We start from the raw sequence: 16,196 nt of genomic DNA, 5'->3' as shown, positions 1-16,196 counted from the left end.
CAGGGCAGCAGGCACTGACCCGGCTCTGCAGGGGCCGCCCTGGTGACAGCAGATGCATCCTGCCCTGCCCACCCTGGCACTAGGGGGCCCCAGTTGGGGGAGGAGAGTAGCTCAGAGCAGCAAGGCCAGCTTCGGGGAATCGTTTCCCCTCTAGCAGATCAGTGGGCCCGAGGCCACCCGCCCAGTGGCTAAAAGTGGGTGCCTAGCCCTGAGCGGCCCCACAAGGGCAGAGGGGCCACGGCCTCCCCACTCTGAGCCCTCGGACCTGCCCATGGCCCTGTGATCCTGGTGGGTGGTAGCATCTCAGCCCGAAGGCAGGACCAGTGCACGTGAGCAGACGGTCCCCTGGGGGAGGGGTTGGCGTGTCAGGGCTGCGTGCAGGGCGCGTTCAGCTCTGGGCAGCCAGTGGGCGTGGAATCCAGGGGACGGGCGGGAAGGCACGCTCCGGAGCCTGCGAGCGTGGTGAGGGGGATGCAGCGCTTGGGTGCCTGCCCGGCACGGGGGGCAGTCCCTGCCTTGCCAGCCTGCCACTGATGGAGCCTCTACTGGGGGCCAGGCTGCTACAAGAAATGACACATGGCCCTGCTCTCTAAGAGCTGACTGTTGCAGAAGAAAGATGACAGTAATAAGGGTGGCGATGCCTGCCACTTCCTGAGGGCCTACCGCACTCCAGCCTTTACCTACTATGTTAGCTCCTAACGAATTACCACAAACTCGGGGGCTGAAAACAGCTGAAATCTATACTCTCGCAGCTCTGATCAGGAGTCCAAAATCAGTCTCGCTGGGTCGAAATCAAGGTGTCAGTGTGGCCGTGCTCCCTCTGCATGCTCTCTGGTAGAATCCATGCCTCCCCTCTTCCAGCCTCTGGAGCTGCCAGCATTCCTTGGCTTGTGGCCGCATCCTTCAGCCTCCACCCCAGCCCTCTACACTGCCTCTTCCTCTTCTGTGTCAGGTCTCCCTCTGCCTTCCTCTTTTGAGGACACTGGTGCTGGCATTTCAGACTATGTGGGTGATAATCCATAATCGCCTCATTTCGACATCCTTACCTGAATCACATCTGCCAAGTCCTTTTTTCCAAATAAAGTAACGTTCACAGTTCCAGGGGTTAGGACGTGGATGCATCTTTGAGAGACATTATGAGCTCCCACACTAACCCTCCCCTCTGCTCCTCACTCCATATTTGTAAGAGCACTGTTAGGATTGCTCTTTGCAGAACTGTTAGGTTCAGAGAGGCACGTGACTTGCTCCAAGCCACACAGCTAAGAGTGAGCTGAGATGGACCCCAGGTCTCCCGCTACAATGCCTGTGCTCTTCCCTGGATGCATACACTGCCTCATTCATTCATTCATCCATTCATTCATCGGCAGACACATGTTGAGCATGCTCTCTGTGCACCTGGTGGGCACAGGCCCTGGTGCTGGGAGAGCGAGTGAGCAGAAGTGGACTCAGAGCCTGCTGCTGGGGCTGCCTGTCCAGTGGGGAGACAGGCCCTGTGTGAGCCCATCACCGCAGGTGCCTGATGATCAGCCCAGACGGATGTGCTCAGGGTGCAGGCAAGGAGCTGCCTTCCACAGGAGCATCTCGTGAGGACCTGACCTCAGCGTGGGGCTGGGAGCTTCTTGGGCAAGGAGCCCCTGAGCTGGCACCTCTGAGGGGGAGGATGGGGCAGAGCAGGGATGAAGAGGAGAGGGGCAGGATAGAGGCACAGACATGGAGGGGCAAAGCTGCGATGAGCAGGTGTGGCATGTGCCCCGGACTAGAGAGAAGGCAAGGCAGTGGCCCCCAGGATGCTGAGGAGAGAGCTGCCTCTGGACCGCACAGGATTGTGAGCTGTCTCCTGCTGCCACTGAGGCCTTAGGTCACCCGGGAGGCAGGCCGGAGGTGAGGTGTGTAGGCCTGTAGCCTCGACCAGGCTGCGATAGGATGATACTGGGTCCTCACGTTCCAGTCCTGCTGCTGCCGCTGACCTCACCATGGTGTGCCGCTGACGCTTTGGGTCTCAGTAGTGCTGTCTCTGCAATGGAACACAAGGGGCCCATTCCTTCCTGTTTCTGGCCCTACTGACCTGCATGGGAGAAGGTCTTTGAACAAAGCCGTGGGATGGAGTGTCTCTGGATTGCCAAGGGTCTCTGCTTCCGGCTCCTGGCCCCCCATGTGGGAGAACCTGCCCCGATGGCCATGCTGAGCCGGGGGATTTGCACCCTTCAGCTCTGCATTGTTCCACCTCTCCAGACAGGCCCCGTTGGTGGGGTACCAGGCCAGATCCCCGCGCCTCTGTCCTCTCCTCTCAAGCACGTTGGTTCCTGCCCGTGCGCCTTGGCACAGGCTGTGCTTTGGGTCAGATGCCCTCCCGGCTCCTCCCATTGAGCAAAGTCTTACTCATTCCTCCAGTCCTGCAGAAGCCACACGCCCTCTGGGAACACATCCCTGCCATTCCGGCTCCCGGGGCTGGCGCCCGTATCCAAGGGTCTAGGCGTGCTCGCTCTGGTCCGGCCAGATGGGCGCTGAGTTACATGTGGCCATGTAGAGTTCTCATCACCTTGGCCTCTCCTTTCATCTCCCTCCAAAAGTCTTGAGCCAGCACATGTGGAAGGGGCCTAGGACTTGATGTGGAAGCTGTGGGCTGGGTCCACTCCTCCACTCTCTGATTTCCTTCTGTCTGCTCATCTGCTAAATCTAAGAAAAGAGATGTGGGCGCTGGCTGAGTACCTACTGAGGGCCCAGTGCCGCACTTTCCCTACTCGGCTCATCATCCCACAGCTGCCCTTCCGTGTGTTCCACTGCCCCGGCCTGCAGGCAAGGGCACCATGGCGAGTGTCCACACTAAGTGCAGAGCCGTAATTCAGACCCAGGAAGTCCAGGCTTTACTCACGTGTGTGAGCGGCTCCCCAAGCCTGCACCCCCGCCACCACCCCCAGGGTCAGCGTGAGGTCCAGCTAAGGTGACATCAGCAAAGGGTCACCAAGCTGAACTCCTCAAGAGCAGAGACAGCAGAGGCAGAAGCATGCCTCTTGGGGGCCGTTGGAGATGTCAAAGTACCGAGTCTGAATCCGCAGGCAGAAAGGCCACCTTCCATACGCCCTGCCACTTTGGCTCTGCAGCCTCGAGTGCGCCTCATTACTGCCCTGGGCCTTGGTTTACTTCTCCTTAAGGTGGAGGTGTAAAGGCTGCCCTGCAGAGTTGTGGGTGCGGTGCGCGCGGTTGGCGAACGTTGACGGCCTCCTCGGCAGCAGCGTCCCCGCAGCCGTGATTTGGGGCCTGGTTTGGGGCCTGGCCCTAAAATCTTGTCCAGGGGCTTTGCCAGGCCCCCTCCCCAGAGGGAGGAGGGAAGAGAGAAGAGGAAAGCCCTTGTAAGGAGAAGCCCTTTCTGGGCTGCCGCCTGCCTTCAGGGAGAGGAGCCGGGCCGGCCAGCAGGCCAGCGCCAACTGGGAGGGGGAAGCGTAGGAGTCCTCTACGGCGACAGAGGCAGCCGGGTGCAGCCTGTCACCAGCCACTGCTGCCTGTCACCAACATGTGCATGTGTGTGTGTGCACACCCACACACGAGGAGGCCAGGAGGCAGCTGGCGGTTCCTCTTCCCAGACCCTCCTACTTGTGCCTTGTGCCCACACATGGAAGGGCGGTGCAGCTGCCCTCTCCAGCCCCAGCAGCTGCAGGCAGGACCTCTCCGCCCTCTCCTTCAGGCCTGCAGGCAGGAGGGTGGACAAGCCCCAGGAACGATGGCTCGGGTCTCTGCAGGATGCTGGGCCTGGATCACCGGGCAGGGGGTGGTGTCCTAGTCAAGGCTTGCCGTGGCCGGCCTTGGCAGTTGCCTAAGACAGAAGAACTCAGCTCAAACTGGCTTAAACACACGAACAAATGTATTGGCTCAGATAACTGAAAAGGCCAAGGGTACTAACTTCTAGAGAAGCTGCATCTGTAGCCAGAGACTCAGTCCAAGACGCTGGTTTTACAGCTCTCAGCTCTGATTATCTGTCATCTCAGTCTTCATTCTTGGGCCCTCCCCTCAAGGCCCCCCGCAGCTCCATGCTTGCATCATCCTTCCTAGAGAGCACCTCCTGTGGACAGAGAACACTTCTTTCCCAAAGCTTCCAGCCAGAGCTGCTGTTGGGCACATTCGCATTTCTGAACTGATCACAGTGCCGGGGCATATGGAATGGTCTGATCAGCTGGGCTCGGGTCATATGTGCCCCACCCCCAGCAGAAGAAGAGAAAGGGTCCAATACAGATCCAGCCCAAAGTGCTCTGTGGGCTCTGCGCCACCCCTCAAGGCATAACCTTCACACATACGTCCGTACACTCCAGCCTTTCACCACACATGCTGTTTCCTTTGTTTGTAATGCACTTCTTCATGAACTCCTATTCATCCTTCAGAACCCAGCCCAAATGTCACCTCCTCTGAGAATCCTCTCTCACACTTACAGGCTGAGTTAGGGAATTTGTTCCTCTGCTGAAGCCTTTATCAGACTGCCCAATGCTTACCTGATTTGCAGGTCTGCCTCTTCCACTTGGGCTGTGAGGTCCCTGGGCCAGAGCAAGTGCTCAGGACAATTTTGTCAGGAATATGAACAAATACACAAAGAAACAACTGGTAGCCTGAGGATCAGGTGAGCTCAGGGTTGGACTGAGGGGGAGAAAGCAGCACGTAAGAGTAGTATCCAGGCTGAACAGCTTGCAGACAGGCTGCCTTTGCTAGTCCAGCTGATTGCAGCCTACAAGTGTGTGAGTGTGTGCACGTGCATATCTACAACGTAGGAGACTGTGACCATCTTTTAAAATGAGCTCACACAGCTGGCCCCTCCTCCCATCCTCAAGGCCACCTCCTTGAGTCTCTGCGCAGTTGCCAGAATTCAAGGCCTGGATGGGCCACAGCCAAGTCCATGGTTGCCCCCACAGCCGATGGCATGGAAATGGAAGCAAAGTGGGAGGTTGCTGCTGGGGGTCAGCTGCAGTGGCTCAGGTTATACTAGCAGCCATCTTTCCTGATGAGGTCCCAGGGCACGGTCATCTGTTCACAAGGACTGGCAGCACCCGGTATGCACGGGGACTCTCATTTGCACCTGGGATGGGCCTAAGCATCCAAGAAAGAGAAGCTCTAGTCCCTGAGGGACTTGCTTTGAAGCTTGGCAATGTTGGTGTGATTTCAGGGCCACTGGGAAGCCCTCTCTTCCCCCACATGCATTAATAATGCTTGGAATTCTGCCATTTGAGATTCATTCCTTTGGCTTTGTTTGGTCTGTCAAAATGACAACTCTTGGAACATGTGTGGCCGTGGATCCTTATCAGTTGTTCACCACACAGTGTGAGGGAGAGGTTCAACTCCCTCCTGAGAGCTGGAGTGGACTGTGCATGGTGATGGGGTAGGAGGGGGCTGAAGACAAAAAAGGGAGCTGAAGCAGGTGGGGAGAAAGCCGTTCTGTTCTCAGGTACTGCCCCTCCCTGACCCTGCGCCCGCCCGAGCCCCACTCACACAGAGCCACAGTCATCAAGAGCACCCACTTCTCTGCCGAGGGGATGGCCACAGCACAGGCCCCAGCCCAGACCCACCAGCTTGGTTTGTGGTTCAACTACCTGCTCTCTGAGTGACCTTGGGCAAGAGGCCACGCCTTTCTGGTGTGTTCTCATCTGTAAAATGGGCAAAAAGTGCCTACTGTGTGAATTTTTAACCTAGATTTAGAAAGGAAATACGTGCATGTGGCCCCATTATGGCTGGCATGTAGTCAGCTTTATCTTATGGAGGTGCCAGGTAAGGGCACAGCTAAGTGATGCTGTGCAGAGGGGACATCTGGGGAGGTTTCCCAGAGGAGGTATCTGAACAGTCATCTGTGGCTGTGTTGGCTGGTGGGCCTGTGGCCTTGGGTACTGGGTCCCCAGGTCAGTAGATGCTCCACACTCCCAGTTGGTTTGCTGCTGAGAGGGGAGGGAAGGGTGTTAACGCTTGTTAGCTCAGTGCTCAGCACTGGTCTTTTTTCTACCACTCTGGTGAGGCACCAGAGAGGGGCAGCATCCTGGCGGAGGCCACCCAGCTACGTGGGAAGGATCAGGGTTAATGAGGCGACCAGTGCTCTGGAAGGTGCAGGCAGTGCCCAGGGGCAGGGTCCTGCCCCAGCACTTCCAGGCCCCGGCCCCCTGAGCAGTCTCCAGAACCCAGTGCTGCTGTGCCTTCCCCGGCAAGGGGTTGTTTGGCACACCCTTTCATCAGCCTGTGAGCTGACCCGTCTCACTGCCGTCCCGTGTCGAATCTGTTTTCGGGCAGGGCAGCCTCTGCGAGCTTCCTGCCCCGTCACACCAGGCGGGCAGGGAGTCCTCAGCAGCCTTCTCTTTCTGGGTGGGGCCGTCCCTGGGATGGGGGAGCACCGTCCTGGGAGGGAGTGGGATGGACTTGGGTTGAATCATGGCTGTGTCTCTGGCCGCACGGCATGGAGGCGTGACTTCCTCCCTGGACCAGAGTCCTCAGGGGCGAGGGGCGATTGTGTTCACGCATCCTCCCAGTGGACGTATCCGAGGTCAGCCGGGCACCCTGCAAGGAGCTCCTGGTGCTTCCCCCTGAGCCCGGGCCCGAGACAGGGAGGAGGGTGCCCTGGAAGAAACGTTCCCTGTCTCCTTGGTGACGGCTCACGGTGGGAAGGAGGCAACAGAGCTCACCCTCCCCCAAACGGTGGTGACCTGTGGAGACAGAAGTCCCAGTTCCTCCCTGAGGGGACTCAGGCCTCACCTGCCACCCCCCACCAAGTTCTGAAGAGGGACCGGATTCCAACCACGCAGGGAAGCCCTTCAGGGGGTGTGCATGTTGCCATGACAACACGTCACTGCCTCCTGCCTGGGAGAGGCTCCTCTGGCCAGGGGATGCGGTCACCTTGGACAGACCAGGGCTGCCATGTGCCCTAAACGTGTTCCTTTAAATCCCCATATAGTCACTGGCTTCTCTCGTGGCGCCTCCACTATGGTCTGTGCATCCCCCAGGGTAACCCTGGTGCCGGGGAGGCCACTTAGGGCCCCTGGCTTCAGTGACCACAGGCTGCCCTGACCTCCCCCTGGCCAGCGTCCTGCAGGCCCTCAGAACCTCCCCTGTCTCGAGTGTCCGGGGAGGAGCGAGGGGTGTGTGGTCAGGAGTGCCTCACCCTTCTCCAGAAGGCCTGCCTTTTACTGAACTACACGCAGCCTTCCAGAAGTTTACCCCTCAACCCCAGATCTGTGCCTGGGATCAGACAGAGGTCTCTTCCCTGCCCCACAGGCTCGACCCACAGGCAGTGTCTCCCTGAGTCTCGTCTTCACAGAACACCTGTCCCCCTGCAGGAATGTGTGTCTGTGAGGCCATGGTCAGCAGGCCCGAGCCAGCAGGACCCACCCTTGGTGAGAGGGAGAATTTCTCTGGTTCTGCCCGCCCCACCAGAAACATGGCACCCCTGCCCAGAGCAAACCATGTCTTAAGCCCACCACACTTAAGGCAGTTCCCGCACAGGCGGACTGGCCTCTAAAGGTGTGACTGGGGCTGTGACTCGGGACTTAGCCTAAAGGGTCCCTCCTCCCAAGCTCAGTGCCTGGCACACAGGCAGGGAGCCATCACTGGTCCTGAAAACACCTCTGAGCACCTGCGGGGGGCCAGTTCCCTGCCAGGTGCTGGTATGCAGAGGTGCCTGGAACACGCCCTGCTCCCAGGCAGAACGGGTCACCTGGGAGATGGACCTCCCAGCCGCACCCCCGGGCGAGCAGGGAGCAGAGAGCTCATACTGGGAGAGGGGCCTCAGGGAGGGTGTCACCAAGGGGTCCCCTCACCTGGGCTTACAGGGAGGAGAAAGAATTTACGCAACAAGGTCTAGGGTCCAGGCAGGCATGTGAGCTGAGAATTGACGTGGGCACCAGTGCAGAGCGTGGAAGTGGCTGGGCAGGGCCGTTGGATCTGCATGTCCACTACTTTCACATCTGCAAACACAGAAACAAGGGTAGCAGACTGTTGTATCCAGGCCCACTGGAGCAGCCTCTGAGTGGGGAGCCGGTGAAACCCAGACGTCAGGACATCTGGATGTCACCTGTTGGGTCCTGCTTTGCACCGTGTTGTAAGCAGTTTTCATGCACGATTGAACATAATCAGTAATTATCTCTGGTTTGCTCCAGCCAGTGGACAAGCCGTTCCCTCTCTGAAGTGGCCGGTGCTAACGGCGCCCTTTCACACATCCGACATCTGGCCCACGTGGGGACTTCCAGGGCCTCCCGGTCGCATCTGGGTTTTGCCCCAAAGTGCGGTGCTAATGTTTTGATTACAGCTCTCATTTGTTCCCTGAAGGCCACGTCTCAGACACTGTTCTGGGGACCTCACCCTCAGGGCGACCCAGGGAAACAGACGTGGTTCTTATCCCCATTTTCCCCACGAGGTGACTGAGGCGTGGAGAGGTTGAATTACTTGCTCAGTGTGACGGAGCCGGTAAAGGCTGAGATTCCAATGCAAGTTTGTCTGATTCGAACAAATGTTCTTTTCTTTGCGCTATGTCAAACCACAGAGAGACCCCTATTGTCTGAGAAATTGAAAATTAAAACCTGGTAAATGTGGTTCCCGCGGACTTAGTTGTGGTTTCACAGCTACTTCGCCCCTGAAGTCTGATTTTTCTTTAATGGACGAGTTTTGGAGTAGACGACCCGGAACACCCCCGCGGTCAGCATGCTGATGGCTGCTTAGAGGCCCCAGGCGAGAGGCCTGGTGGAAAGGCCCGTTCTGTGTTGAATGCGGTTGGTGCCTCCTTCAGGGCTGACCAGGGGACAGAGAGATGGGCGGCGGCCACGCCAGCCCGGACCACGGGGACCAAGCCAGGTGCTCACCTGACTGGTGGCAGGCATCCGAGAAGGGACCCTCTGTTAGGGTTAGAAGGAATTTCATGTAAGGAGAGCTAAAAGGATGTTCCAAAATTTTAGTGGTGGCTCACCGTTTCAAAACTCTTCTTGAATCCTGGTCTTCTCCTTCACAGCTGATCCGTGACTGAGCGCTTCATACCAGTGATTATCCAATGAAGCCAAAAACTCTCCACCTTCAGGGCCTCTCCTTCTCCCTCTCTTTTTCTCAGTTCTGTTAAGGATATGAGCTCTTTGCATCTTACTCCTGGTATTCGTATTTTCCTGTTCTCTTTTGCATACATGTTGGTAGAAGTCATGCATTCGTTCATTTAACAGAGATTTATTCATTACTGCTATCTGTCCAGCCCTGAGCAGGCACTGGGGAAGCAGGAGTGACAGCTTGCACACGTGTGTGTCCCGCTGAGCCCGTGGTCTAGCAAATCCACCCACGTGTGCAGAGAATTTTATCTCCAGCGCAAGACTGGTGGGTGAGCAGCCGCACCAGCATGCGGGAGCTGTCAGTGCATTCGCTGGCTAGTGTACAAGAGTTCAGACTATATGAAGGGTGACCAAGGGGTGTCAGTGTATAAATTAAAAGTGCACCTTGCCCCTTTGCTTCTGCTGCTTGGCGGGCTTCTCTGCACGCCCGCTGCAGCAGGCATGCCTTCTTAGAATGCCCCGCTTTGTCTCCGCAGGCCTCCTGCCCTGAGCGGCAGCCCAGTCATCTCCGACATCTCGTTGATCCGGCTTTCCCCGCACCCCGCCGGCCCTGGGGAGTCCCCCTTCAACACCCCCCACCCGTACGTGAGCCCCCACATGGAGCATTACCTCCGTGCTGTGCACAGCAGCCCCACGCTCCCCGCCATCTCTGCGGCCAGGGGCCTCAGCCCCGCTGACGGTGAGTAGGGCCTGGGGTGCTGGGCGGCCGGGCCGCTACTCTGACACTGTGGATTCCCAGCCTCAGCCCCCTGGATAGTGAGTAGGCTGGCATTCCTCCCCGCTACCCATGAACAACAGGTTTTTAAGTGAATGATGGTGAAAGCCAAGAGAATTTGGGTTTTGCCCTCATTTAAGAGCTATTTGTAAACACCCTTTTTCCTACAAATTGTAGAATAATAATAGTAAGGTCTGTTTAACCATGTAGGTCCTATCCTAAGTGAGAGCTTTTTGGTTGCAATAAACCAGAGTCTGCAGAATCTGGTGTTAAGTTAAGGGGATGTTGTATTGGGGTGTCTCCTGGGCCCCAGAGCAGAAGGAAGGGCTGGTTCTGCTTGCTTCTCTGCTTTATGGCCCCTTGCAGAGCAACACGGCCTCCACATGGCTCCCGGGAAGGCTCCCCGGATGAGCACCAGTGTCTCGTTGTCTCCCGGGTCAGATGCTTGGGAGAGAATTGATTGGCCCAGCTAGGAGATCACATGGCCACCCCATCCAATTAATTTGAAACAAAAAAGGGCAGGGTCACGTGGTGCAAATATGGTCTTCATGTTTTTCAAAATATGGTATAAAATTTTATATACTTCTAGCCCCTGCCCCCACCCCACCAATGCGTACATGCATGCGCACGCACGCTCATACTAGACAGTGGTCAGCATATTTGGGAGCAGGCCCGCCTGTGCTGTCTTCCTGGGGAGTGCTCCCACCCCACCCCCAGCATGGAGTAGGCATTATCTACTGCCCCGTGCTCCCCACAGTGCCCCGCCAGCTCCTCATTGCCATCTTCAAAAGCAACCAGGCTGCCCCTTCTCAAAATCTATCCACTAAAACCTTCCCTCTTGGCCAAGAGTCAGTTCCAGGCTAGAGGACGTGGGCAGCATGTGCCCCTGAGCCCATGGGCAGAGGCTCAGGACACATGTAGCAGTGGGTCCCTCATCACCGTCTCCATCCTCACCAAGGGGAATATGTCCTCTCCCAGCTCAGCGTGACCGCAAGCTGAAGCCGAGGCCTGCATCAGAGAAGGCTCAGGCTGGAGCTTCACAAAGGAAAGGCTTCCAGCCTCTGACTGTGCAGAAAGGCCCCCTGAAGCCTTGGGCCCATCTTCCTGGCCATGCAGTCTGCACTTTGCCTGGCTGCCACCAAAGAGAAACCAGACAAGGCGAATGGTTGCAGCCACAGGACGTGAAAGCAGCCAGCCAAGATGTGGCCATTCTCACATGGCCCTTTAGGCTTGGAACCCAGCTCTGAACTCTGCTTGGGTCTCCTGAGTGGCCTTGGGTGAGCTGGGGTCCCCTGAAGGGTTTGGCTGTGTCCACATTGAGCCACCATCTCCTGGAAAGTGGACCGTGCTTCTCCACACCTCTCCTGACCACTCAGCAGGCGATGGGCTCGCCCGGAGTGTGAGGATGCAGGCCAGGCTCCACATGCTGTCTCAGCCTCGACGTTTACACATGGCATACTGGGCTCCACGGTCCATGTCCTAATTCCCGAACCTGAGAGCGTTTCCTCCTTGGAAAACGGGTCCTTGCAGATATGATTCAGTTGGGAATTTTGAAATGAACAGATCATCCTGGATTATCCATGTGGGCCTTAAATCCAGCGATAAGTGTCCTTGTAAGTGACACATAGATGAGAAGACAGCGCAAAGACGGGAGTGATGTGGCCACAGGCCAAGGAAGCGGGCATGCCCAGAAGCTGGAAGAAGCCAGGAACAGATTCTCCTGCAAGCTGTGGAGGGAGTGTGGCCCTGCTGACCTGGATTTGGGCCTTCTGGCCTCCAGCACGGGGAGAGAATGCAATTCGGTTGTTGTAACAGCAATTATCACCACGTCTGTACTAACAGGTTACAGCAGCCCTGGGAAACTAATGCAGGTGGTAAAGGTGGGATTAGGGGGGAGGAAGAACCTGGCAGCTGTCCCGAGGCCCGGGTCAGAGAGGGTCCTGAACGATGTCTGGAGGAGAGACGAGGAAGAGGGCCCTCCTGGAGATCCGATGAATCAAGGACACTGTGGTCTCGGCCGACAGTGGTATAGCCCACGAAGAGCCACGTGGTGAGACAGGGCGGCCCTTGAAGGAGAGACTTTCAATTGATGGACCACTGATTCTATGCCTGACCTCCACATAAACATCCATGGGGCTCCTACCGCACCCATTTACCCCGGCCCCAGCCCCTTGAGATGGCAGGGATGGGTTCATCGCCAGCAGGGACTAATTGGCATGGCCCTGACCCCAGCAAGGGGTGAACCAGATACCCTGAGGCCTTGCTGGCCTTGGACCAAGCTCCCAAGTGAGTAGAGATAGCATGACAGACCCGTGCGTCCTCTGTGCCACCCCAGAGCCTACCCACAAAAGGCCTAGAAAGTTCATCAGCGATCTGAGGCAGACCGTGTGTGCACTGAGGATGAATGGGCATCCAGGAGGGCTTCAAGGAGGAGGCGGACAGGCAGGCAGATGGGAGGAGGGCATTTCAGGCAGGGACAGGGCAGACAGAGGCTGTGGGCGTCAGCCTGGCTGCAGGCCAGGCTCTCTCGAGGATCCAGCAGGAGAGGGTGAAGGGGGATGGCTGCTCCATTGACCGGCTTCCTCTCACTGCCCAGCGCACTGAGATCTCTTCTGATATTTGCCAAGACTAATAGCTGAGAGGCCGTGAGGCACGGGGTCAAGAACTTGGGCTCCAGGTTTAAACTCCTTGCTGTGTGACCATGGGCAAGATCTTTAACTCTAAGTGCCAGAGTCCTTCTATTCTAAGGGGAATGGCACCAGTGCCCCTCGGCTCAGTGTGGTGGGGACAGTGAGATTAGAGAATGAGCGTGACTCCCTCAGCACTGCACCTGCACACACCCAGCGAGCGCTCAGCAGTGTTAGCTGTCACTGTCGTTTTTAACAGTAATTTGGGTGGTGAATATTCTTGCCCCCATTTTACAGGTGGAAAACTGAGCCAGCTCAGAAGTGGCCCCTGCCCAGTTTTCACCCCTGGATGAAGCCAGGACTCCTGACGGGGATGTTTGGTTTCCAAGCTCCATTCCTCCCCTGCCGCTGCACCCCTATGTGCCGGGCCCCCTCAGGATCCTCTGGAGCCGGGCCCCCTGCCTCTTTGCGAGGCCCCAGCAGGGCTGGAGGTGGACGGCCCGGGGCCTGCAGCTGTGGGACAGACGAGCAGCTTTATCTGGCCAGGCTGGGCGAGCTCTCTTGCGTGTTCAGGCGAGACTTACCTGGCCAACTGTCTGGCCACCATGATGCCTCCATTTGCATCTTCTTGTTGCTTTGAAGACTGTCCTGGACCATGGAGCCTGTCAGCCTGGAGCTCTGGGCTTGTGTGGGGCCTGGAGTGGGGGGACGAGTGATCATTCGCGGCCTCGAGGTGAGGGAGGAATGAGGGGTGCAGAGGCCTCCATCTGGCCTCCCCGTCAGCAGAAACACACCCCAGCCCACGCTGTCTGCTTGGTGCCACGGGGAGCAGCGGGGGAGGGGACACAGGGACCTAGGGGCTGAGGATGGCACTGAGCAGACTCCTCAGGCCAGGGGTGTGTTTCCCCTCTTTGTTGCCCATTCTGACGGCCTCTCTCTCTCCCTCCCCCGACAGTGGCCCACGAGCACCTTAAGGAGAGGGGACTGTTTGGCCTTCCTGCCCCCGGCACCCACCCTTCAGACTGCTACCACCAGATGACCCTCATGGCAGGCCATCCCGCTCCCTACGGGGACCTGCTGATGCAGAGTGGGGGTGCCGCCGGTGCACCCCATCTCCACGACTACCTCAATCCAGTGGATGGTGAGTGCTGGACCGGGTGGGGACAGGGAGCCGGACAGAAGATGGGGACTGATGGTACTTGGCTGGGGCTGATGGGGGCACTCGCTGCTCCTTTTGGGGGTAAGGAGCCCTGAGGAGGGGTCTGGGCTTTACCCCAAGCCCTGCCACGACTGCTGTCCACAGGGACGAGTCTGAACAACACACACAAATGCTTGGTGAGTCACCATGGGCCAGGAAGTGTTTTCGGAATTGCAGACACCCCAGGGAACAAAGCATAGTAATCTCCGCCTTCATGGAGCCTACAGCTTAGGGGAGAGACAGACAAAGCTGGGAATGGGGTGGGGGCCCTAGGGGGAGTGGGGGTGCAATCTTGAGTGAGGAAATCCTCACTGCAAAGACGCTGTGCAAGTGAAAAATTGAAAGAGGTGAGCCATGCAGAAGTGTGTGGGAAGAGTAATCCAGGCAGCGTGAACAGCAAGTGCAAAGGGCCTGAGGCAGCAAGGTGCCTGCTGAACACAAGAACACCCAGGAGGCCAGTGTACCTGGCACCCAGTGAGTCAGGGGCAGGAGTAGGGTGGGGCCGGAGTTCCTGGGCCAGGCCTGCAGGCTGGGCATGGCGTGGCAAGATGCCAGCTTTCATCCGGAGTGAGATGGGGCCCTTGGAGCCAGTTGGACAGAGGAGTAATGAGATCTGACTTATTCTTAAAAGGAATCCCATTGTAGCTGCAGGTCTGAGAATAGATTCAGGAGCACGGTGGAAGCAGGGGCTCCAGTTAATAGAGGTGGGCAGAAGCAGTCATATTTCAGATAGATTTTGAAGGTAGAGCCACAAGATTTGTTCCCAGATCGGATGTGGAGTGAGAGAGACAAAAAGGTGCTGAGGACAAGCCCAGGGTCTCGGCCTGAGCAGTGGGCGGACGGAGCTGTCGGTTAATGAACGGGAGGCTGCAGGCAGGCATGTCTGGTGGGGTGGGGCATCAGTGTTCTGAGCAGATGAAGTTCTTGATGCCCATTAGATGACAAGTTCTTCCCTCCCACCAGATGCCATCCTCACAGCAGCTGTCACAGGGCACCTGCAGCCCCGACCGTGAGCCCCTGGGGGTCAGCATGGAGCTAAGGGTCCCTCCCCTGTCCCCCGTCAGTGCCCTTCTACCTGCTGGTCCTGGAGCCCAGCCAGGTCCCCAGGGCTCCAGGCCAGACCATGGAGCCGGGAACCACACCGAAGCAGGCAGGTGGCCCCTGCCTGGGACGTTGTCTTCATTCCCCGATGGCAGGAAGCAGACAGAGGCTGCAGGGAGACCCACCCCACAGGGGAGTCCTGGTGTCTGTGGGGCCAGGCAGGGTGCAAGACTCAGGGGGGCACCTGCACCCCTCAGCCCCCGCCTGTGCCCCCAGTACCTTGCCCTGTGCTTCCTGTCCACACCAGCCACGGCAACTCTACCTTATTGGCTGGAGCAAAGCTGAGCCCCTCACTTCTTAAGGCCTGACTGAGAGCTCACCTCCTCCAGGAAGTCTTCCCAGATGCCCCTCCCTCAGCCCCCCTCCCTCTGGCTCCCACTTCCCTCTCTGTCTGCCCTGTGCACCTCACACGTACAGGAGCCACCTGATGTGGTCCCTGCGCCCCCTGAGCATTCCCTGTGCTCCTACAAGAGTATCACTGGGGAAGAGCATTGCAGCCCTTCTAGCGCCAGCCCTCCTGGGTATCAGGCCCGACAGTCCCTGAGAGGAGCTCACAGTGTGACAGAGGGACCAGAATGGGATCCCTAGGTCTGGCCCCGCCCCCCATGCCTTCCCAGGATGGGGCTTGGTCCAGGCGCACAGTGCAGGGTGTGAAGTGGGGCCCTTCGGCTCCCTGAGCACACTCACTCGAGTGCTCTCTTCTCTCCTCCTCCTAACAGCCCTTGGTGCTCCCGCGGGGAGCGGGAGCAGCGTCAGCACATGGCAAGGGGAGGGCTCGGGGGAGCTTATATACTTGCTACTTGCCAAAATCAGAAGCCAGACAACAGGGACAATACGGTGCGTAGCGGTCCTGATACCATGTTCCCACAGCCACATCCAAACGTCAGATTCCCCCAAGCAGGGCCTGCCCTCCAAGGCCTCGGGGTGGCTGGCACCAGGCCAGGTGGACAGTGGGCAGACACAGAGAATCCATGGCCGAGGGGTCTGGTCAGGCAGGTGTCCCCAGAGGACAGGAGAGGCCAGGTCAGCAAACATGAGTGCCTGCTATGTGCATGTGAGAGCGAGAATCTGCTGGGCCAGATGTGTTCCAGCTTAGCCCAGAGCAGCCGGCTTGGAGCTGGGGTGCTTGCAGGGGTGACAGTGAGAAGAGGGGCTGCACAGGGAGCTGTGGGCAGGTCTAGACCTGGGCCTAGTGTGAACTTGGCTCTGTGCCTGGCATACAGTAGGTGCTCAATTAATGCTAGTTCCGATCTCTTCCCACCAGTACCCTTTTCCCTCTCAAATCTACCGTCTCCTGCAGGATTTTGTCTCTCAATTGTCCGCACCACTGTCCACCCTGTGCCGAAGCCCAGGGCCACAAGTCCTTCTGGACGCCTTTCCTCTCCATCCCGTCCATCCCATCCCCGAGGCCTGCCGTGTCTGACTTGTCAACCGTCCTGGCCATCTGGTTACTTGCCACCCTGCCAGCGCTTGCACCCTGTGCTCCACCGCCTCACTGCGTATGCAGTTCC

The 16,196-nt window shown here is 58.0% G+C and overlaps 1 protein-coding gene across 5 annotated transcripts in view; it reads left to right on the top strand.

Annotated features, from left to right (window-relative positions):
- The window catches only part of GLI2 (GLI family zinc finger 2), a 251,033-nt gene that overhangs the window by 202,543 nt on the left and 32,294 nt on the right, over window positions 1-16,196 (top strand). For 4 of the 5 annotated variants that reach the window (XM_023622733.2, XM_070241767.1, XM_070241769.1 and 1 more), the window contains 2 exons: window positions 9,521-9,723; window positions 13,342-13,527. In XM_023622733.2, coding sequence (XP_023478501.2) covers window positions 9,521-9,723; window positions 13,342-13,527 — 389 coding nt within the window. Of the gene's footprint in view, window positions 1-9,520; window positions 9,724-9,750; window positions 12,046-13,341; window positions 13,528-16,196 lie in introns of those variants that run through there. The other variant, XM_070241770.1, reaches the window with a different exon arrangement.

The sequence above is a fragment of the Equus caballus genome, chromosome 18, assembly GCF_041296265.1.
Source record: "Equus caballus isolate H_3958 breed thoroughbred chromosome 18, TB-T2T, whole genome shotgun sequence".
In the NCBI taxonomy this organism is placed as follows: Eukaryota; Metazoa; Chordata; class Mammalia; order Perissodactyla; family Equidae; genus Equus; species Equus caballus.
This window is presented reverse-complemented; position numbering and strand designations above follow the sequence as displayed.